This window comes from Atta cephalotes (assembly GCF_000143395.1).
Source record: "Atta cephalotes unplaced genomic scaffold scaffold00048, whole genome shotgun sequence".
Taxonomy (NCBI): Eukaryota; Metazoa; Arthropoda; class Insecta; order Hymenoptera; family Formicidae; genus Atta; species Atta cephalotes.
Window position 1 is genome coordinate 1,639,903 of NW_012130112.1, and position 7,574 is coordinate 1,647,476.

General features: G+C 28.5%; 2 protein-coding genes across 3 annotated transcripts in view; both read left to right on the plus strand.

The window, feature by feature from the left end:
- Positions 1 to 1,961, plus strand: part of LOC105622738 — a 2,475-nt gene extending 514 nt beyond the window's left edge. The window contains exons 2-5 of one of the 2 annotated variants that reach the window (XM_012204151.1): positions 644 to 757; positions 1,189 to 1,321; positions 1,578 to 1,633; positions 1,767 to 1,961. In XM_012204151.1, the coding sequence (XP_012059541.1) occupies positions 683 to 757; positions 1,189 to 1,321; positions 1,578 to 1,633; positions 1,767 to 1,898 (396 nt within the window). In that variant the 5' untranslated portion in view covers positions 644 to 682 and the 3' untranslated portion in view covers positions 1,899 to 1,961. The remainder of the gene's footprint in view (positions 1 to 643; positions 758 to 1,188; positions 1,322 to 1,577; positions 1,634 to 1,766) is intronic. The other variant, XM_012204152.1, reaches the window with a different exon arrangement.
- A 230-nt stretch (positions 1,962 to 2,191) lies between these two features.
- Positions 2,192 to 5,250, plus strand: LOC105622740. Its single transcript, XM_012204153.1, has 6 exons — positions 2,192 to 2,332; positions 3,300 to 3,478; positions 3,674 to 3,810; positions 3,893 to 4,126; positions 4,353 to 4,522; positions 5,104 to 5,250. Exons 1-6 carry the CDS (start codon positions 2,192 to 2,194, stop codon positions 5,143 to 5,145), a joined length of 903 nt encoding a protein of 300 aa, XP_012059543.1. The 3' UTR covers positions 5,146 to 5,250.
- The last annotated feature ends 2,324 nt before the right edge of the window (positions 5,251 to 7,574 follow it).

Below are 7,574 nucleotides of genomic sequence, written 5' to 3' on the forward strand. Positions count from 1 at the left end.
TATATATATATATATATATATATATATATATATATATATATAAAATATATATGTAATATATATATATATATATTATATATATTTATATATTTATATATTTTTTTTATTTATATATATAATTTGGCGTCATAACACTGCCACTCAATGTCTGTTTTCTGTTCCTGCATTAGATTGTTCTAGAATTCTCTTTCTCTTTAAACAAATATCAAACATTTATCTCTAAGTTCCAAAAGTGTACACTAGTTCATCCACCTAGAAAACAAACTTATATATTATACTTATCTGATTTTAAGTTCCAAAAATATACATTAGTTAGCAAACCTTTAATTAAATGTTCATATGATGTATGACGTTTGCTAAAAAGACTTTTTTTTTTATTAATGTTAGAAATAGAATACGTTAGATATGTTGAAATAGTAGGTCTGTTTGCATTACACGAAATCCCTAAGTATTTTTGCACTTAAAATAAGTAATATTAATATATTTGACTTTGAAAAGAGAGAAAGCGAAGATGTCGAATGCAAAAAGTGTGAGCAACATGAACAGACCTAGTTTTTATTTAATTGATATTATAAAAATTATATTTAATAATTATAGTATATTAAAACAGTAGTTCTTATTAATTATTTGAATTATATTGCAGAGCTTTTGACATACAACGAGTACTGCATATACAAGCATCATGCAGCTGCAAATTCGTGGACAAGAAACAACTATCATTATATGTCAAGATAATGAGAAAATACAACATATAAAGGTATTACTTTTTTTAACTAATATTATTTTAATACACAAAATTTAATATCTGAATTTGTCTTTGGGTATTAATGTCCAAGGTAGCATTAAAATGATAATCTAGCATTGTTTACTTTATAATGCTAGAACGAGCATTAATGCAAAAATAATATGTAAATTTATATAAGAGAGAAAGTTATATTTTACTTCACTTTTGATAAATTTACTACAATTTTTTTTTGATAATTATATAAATTTATATATATTTTTATTATATATATTTTGATAAATTATTGTAATTATTATTAGACTATATAAATTAATTTATGCAACAAGTTCTGTGGTTGGCTCTTCAATACCCTGTCATTTTAAACAGTTTCAATTTATATGATAAATGTTAAAATAAAGAATATTTCAATTATATGTACATACTAATAATTTAATTGTTTACAGGAAAGAATTGCGAGTCTGCAAGGCATTGAAAATGAATTTCATCTTCATTGCAATGGAAGCTTATTAGCAGATGAAACTTGTGTAAATGAACTTCAATCAGATGTACTCGAGTTGATTGTACCCTTACGGGGAGGTAAGCTAATTTCTAGAAAAGAAAATTCATTTAGATTTAGTATATTTAAACAATATTTTAAACAATAGACAATCAAAATATAGGTCATAATAGTATATATATAGGTAGTATAAATATAGGTCATAGTATAGGCTGTATTATATTATATATAAATATATTTGAAAAACATACTTTAATTCTTAAAGGATATTGTATTTATAATAAAAGACAAGGCACAAAAAACTCAAATTGATTATAAAATATTTTTTCTTTTCAGGAAAGGTTCACGGTTCTTTAGCACGTGCTGGCAAAGTAAAAGCTCAGACACCTAAGGTAAAGACATACTTCAATCTTGATTATTTAAATAATAATTTATATCTCAGGTTTATTACTTAACGATGAAAATATATTAATGTATATGTGAAATATATGTTCATATATTAAATTAATATATGTTGTATATTAGGTTGAAAAGCAAGAGAAGAGCAAAAAGAAAACTGGCCGAGCTAAGCGACGCATACAATACAATCGTAGGTTTGTCAATGTCGTTCAAACCTTTGGCCGCCGACGTGGACCTAATGCCAACACAAATTCATAAATGTTATTACTATAATATATTTGTTACAATAAATTCGGATAAAATGCCATAACCAAAACATAACAAATGTGTATTTTAAAATTACCTGTACTTTCTAAGCTATATGTTTTAATTGCAATGTGATCAATGAAATGCAGTCTGAATTCAGCATAATTCTGTTGAAAATTCGGTTGAAAAAAAAAGAAGCTGCGTTTTGATATATGGGTAATATACCACAGAATCAAAAAGTTTAATTTTCAGAAATGTAGAAGTACAAGATACGTAATCTTATGTTAAGTCTAAAATACGACGATATGAATGATGCTATACACAGAATCCTGGAATTTACTATTGGCAACATATTTGGTAAAGATATAACTTGCAGAGAACCCGTCCATCGTTGCGACGAATATCAACCGGGTTCTTTGGTTGAGCTTGGTAGAACCATTATTAAAGTATGAAAAAGATATAATTCTTTTTCACAAATCTATTTTCTTATTTTAATGTAAAATTTTATAATTGTATATATAGAGAAAATTTAAATTAAATTTTTTTTATTTAGATATGACAGAGGAATTAAAATATATTTTGTGAAATAGCATTTTCATACGCCAATTAATTGTAAAATATTTTGCATGAGTGCAAACTTGGAAATTTAAAATTAATTTAGGTACATTATTGAAAAAAAAAATCAACAAATTTCTATGAAATTTCCATGAAGTTTAATTAAAAAACAAGCTTCTTTTGTTTGCATAGAAAATTTTTGCAGATAGTAGCAAATTTCTTCTGTCATATTATTCAAAATTAAACACATTTTCTTAATTTTGATTCTTTTTGAAACAGTTTTTATTTTTTTAAAGATTATATGTTTTTCTAAGCATGAGATATTTGTATAAAGTAAGTATAAAATAATCACAGAAAAAATATTAATCACAGAAAAAATATTATAAGTATTATCTGATGAAATTTCTAATTTTTAGAAAAATATGATAAAAAGATTTTATCTTATCCGAATTTTCTCTTTGAATTAATTATGACGACCGGAACACAATTCTAGATACTGTATCAACTTAGTTTTTATTTCTCACATTCTGCCATATTCTCATGTAGATTGGTATGGTTAGTACAGAAAAGGCAGGTTAGGTTAAGTTATGAGTTAATGGCAGTTAGTGCTATTCGATACAATTGTATCTTTTAAGCACATCGTTTGACAATTTTATAAAAGCTGAAAAGTAAATTTTTCAGTTAAAGTTTCAGTAAAAGTTTTCATAATTATTAATATATAACGAGCTGTAATATACAGATATAATTTATATAAGTTTTTACGAAAAATCGAACAAATATGGTAACTCTCTGATTATATAAATTTCCAAATCTGTACGAAATATTAAATATGACATTAAACATGTTTTATTTATCAAGTTTTTCAAAAAAATCTTGATGCCGTGCGGATTATGCGCGATACCTATAGTAAAACCAACAAATCTGTCGGAAGACAAAATGTCACCCTATAGTAAGGAGCCAGGAGTCAAAAAATTAATTCGACCATCCGACCTACCTATTTATTCCTTTGAAGACGATTATTCTAAACAGACCCTATGGTAAAGCACAAGTAATTCCAATTATAACTGTTATATCGTAGATTAAGATTTAATTCATAATTAAGAAATGTTTCAATCTTATGATAAACTTACTGGAGAAGCAAGAGAAATGTTATTGATTATTCCTTATTGAAAGTTCATATTTCTATCAATTATTTTGATATGTAATGTTTATTATTAAATTTTCTGTAACAGTGCAGAACGTCCACCTTCTGTTCTGGAGCAGAACATATCTAAAATTCGCAAGTCAGTTCAAGTAGTTGTGTCTGAATATCAACATTATACTAATGTTATCTCAGATACTATCGACATTGGTTTTGAACATTGCAGTTGTAAGTGTTAATTAAGCATATATTTAAATATATCTTATATAATTATTCTACAATGCAATAACAATTATTTATTTTTTTGCAGCCCTTTTAGATTATTTACGTGAGGAAAGTAACGTTATGCCACGAATGGGCGCCATCGCTATCGGTGGAATAGCTGGATTAGTGCTTGGACTTAGAGGACGCAAATTCAAGCGAATAATGTATTCTAGCGCGGGTGCACTATCTATGGCAGCTATCTGTTATCCCAAGAAGACAAAAGAAGGATTCGATATAACTAAACATTACATGAACGTTGCCTACAATTTTATTTATGGTGGTAACTATTTTCAGCAAATTATTTTTTTTATAAACACAAGAAATATATATTAAAACGGATGGAAGTCATTTAAGTATGTTGCAATTAATTATAAATCAAATACAACGTAATCAAATGAAATGTTTTCAATTGAATGAGACTACCAGCTTTCAAAATTAAAGATGGAATATAATTGTCAACAATACAAAACATGGATATGTCGATATTTTACTATAAATAATTTCAGTCAAACCAGGTGACAATCGACAGCTGCAAATCACAATGCCAGAAATGCCGAAAATGCAAACATCTTTTTCGGAATTTGTAGATTCAACGATTGTCACAGGTTCAGCAGTGGCTACTGCTGTTGGTAGTTTTGCACAAAATGCATATGCAACTTTAAGCAGTAACAAGGAGGTAGGATGCAACGAAGAAATTTCTCTACTGCATCACCCCTCCCTTACACCTGCTTCATTTCTATTGCTTAATCTCTATTTTTGAGAATGCTTTAAAAACGATGTGCTATATCAATATCTCTTACCGTTTATATAGTATTTTTTCACAACTATTGAATAAATTAATCTCTTACAAAACTCAAGAAGGAAATAAGTACAAATAGTATATCATTATAGAAATAATGATATATTACGAAAACATATTGCTAACGTATTACAAAATACTATCACGGCCTTTTAAAAAATTGTTACGTACTTAGTTTATGCAAACATTGATCAAGATATGACAAAATCTCACTACGTAATATTTCGTGACACCAAGGAAATCTCTGAACCCATAATTGAACCGTCACCTGCGCCTTTGACAGATAAAAAAACAAATACTCGAAGAAACTGGTTTTGATAAAAGCAAACTTAGGTGTCTATGCTTTTTTCCTGTCATATTTCTTGATAATTTTTGTCTTGCTTGTTTGTGTAATAATTTCACTTTAATCAACTTTACTTTATAGCTATTATATTTATTTTTTGCCATTTATATTTCAGGAAAATCAATCGACAGCCAAATTAGACACTAAGCAAGATTAGTCGTTTTTCAACAATATTAGGACAACGTAGCAAAAAATGTATAAAAGTTTTATTAGCATTTTGGAAAAAATATTAATTATTGAATAAATCATATCCTATAATATATATGAAACATTGTGTTCTGTCTTATATTTGTGTAAGTAAAGTAGTGTAAGTAAAGTTGTGTAAGTAATGACATCACGCATCTCTCTTGATTGAAAATGAATAAAGCTTGCTTTACAAATAAAAAATATATATTATATTATATTTTTATATCATTTTTCATATATATATAAATGAAAAATAATATAAAAATTAATATGTATTGCGCGCGCGCGCGCGCGCGCGCGCGTGTGTGTGTGTGTGTGTGCCTGCAATATAGTATTATATTATTGTTTTATATAATATATATAAAATTATATACATATATAAAATATATGTTTATAAAATTCTTTCTAGAATTAAAGTTTAAATTCAGTTTAGAAAGCTTAGAATTATGATTTGTTTTATCTTGTCTCTAATTAATTTCAATATTTTTGGCGAACTTCAACTTCAATACTTTTCGAGACTACTTTTATTAAAAACATTTTTTTTGAAAGAAAATACAAAAATTATTTCTTTATTATACAGGAATGATTAATTTATGTATGTATCATGTTAGTTGTTAAATTAATAGGCTTTCTACAATAAGCCAATTATATTAGCTTTAAATCTGAAGACATAAGAAATTGAATCAATCAAATGCGAGAAGAATAATGGACTATATTGATTAATAATTCTTATGACTTAAGATTTAAAGATAATATAATTGGCTTATTGTAGAAAGTCTATGAAATACATGCAGATCTTTCTAAGTAGAAGTTGAAAAAATAGAAATATTTGTGCGGGATGTGATTCGGCGCAGCCGCGTCTCATTTTATCGACTGGTTATTCCCGGCACCGCTCAACTACGGGATTTCGATCTTCCTCACCCTGGCACAAGACCAAAACGGCACTCGAAACCTGCGCACTTGCAGCTTCGGCATGAGAACAGTCAATCTAACGTGCGCCCTTAGGAAACACAAACCGCTGCGTAGATGAAAGGGGCGCGCGCACACCTTTACCCCCTACTATCTTGACCTGTTCTTTACACGGGTCAACACGCGAATCACCGTGAGAGGTGCAATCGCATTATATCGTAAATACAATTACTTTTTCTCTCGTCCTTTCATTTCTCTATGTCATTATCCGGGATGTGCAAGTCGAGGATTATTAGTTCAAGCTCCGAAGCGTGTCGCTCCTCTACGAAGTAGTGCGAAGAGATATGAATTTGGAGAACATTCGCTCAAATTCATTTCGGAGGATCCTCGATTGCAGACGCTCGTTCGTTATTTCTCGAGGAGGGTGCTCCGTTAGCTCCGTGTTGTGTGACGCACTGTGACGCACAGTGAAAGGGTTGCTGGCGCAACGCCCGTACTACTAGTCGGATGCTGTAAACTCGATATACGACTTTCGTCAATCGTTATTTTTTTTCTGAGCAGAAAGATCGAAAATTTTTTTTTAAATATTGCATGAATTTAGTGTTTATTAATTTATGTTTTATTAATGTATGAAGAGAGTTATAGGAACGATGCAGCGATAAATATTATACTAGACAGTATGTGATTTTTGCGAAATTTAACAGATTGGTGGATCAAGGTGTTAGAATTCAGGTAGGTTTTTAAACTAAATATAAAAAAAGCATACATCGATCTCAGCTATTTTTTTATTAAGATTTATTATTGGATATAATTAGATATTTCTTGTTGATAATATCCTTATTTTTTATTGATAATCACGATTGATAATAAAAAACATCAGTATTATTACATATTTATAATAAAACAGAGAATTCGTGATTCATTTTTCGCGTTTTCATCTCTTCGTGTTTCTATCCGACACACATTCGAGATTGACATATAGGAGACAATATCTTACCGATATCCCCTTCTCAATCACCCTCTCGAGTATCCGGCAATATAGCGAAGAGGGGTGACTTGTTATATATACCGTTAAATAGACCGTAGTGACATGCTGTCTCGTGTGCCAATCTTGAACATACAATAATATTTTTAATTCGAAAAGTCTATCGTTCTTTGATATTTCGTTAGAAAAATATCTATTAAAAATTAGAAGAACTAGCTGTGGATATATAAAAAAAATAGTCCGTCAGGTTTGCGGGATAAATTTTTTATCGTAATTAGATAATTGGCCACTGGGATCGATGCTGTGGAAACTTTACTCACGCGAGAAAAATTGCGCAAAAGAATATATTAAGATATATCGAGACCTTTCTTCAACACCGTTTGTATTCAAGGATATTGTACTAAATTTCGTGTATATATATATATATATATATATATATATATATATATATATATATATATAATATAGTAGTCTACTATACGTATATAAACTAAAATTAAAAGTTA

What these genes read in the sequence shown, in the direction of transcription:
- LOC105622740 (XM_012204153.1), top strand. Translation starts at nt 2,192, where the DNA reads ATGAATGATGCTATACACAGAATCCTGGAATTTACTATTGGCAACATA. An exon ending in TTGGTAGAACCATTATTAAA is followed by an intron (nt 2,333 to 3,299) that starts GTATGAAAAAGA and finishes TTATTTATCAAG; the next exon opens with TTTTTCAAAAAAATCTTGAT. An exon ending in CTACAATTTTATTTATGGTG is followed by an intron (nt 4,127 to 4,352) that starts GTAACTATTTTC and finishes AAATAATTTCAG; the next exon opens with TCAAACCAGGTGACAATCGA.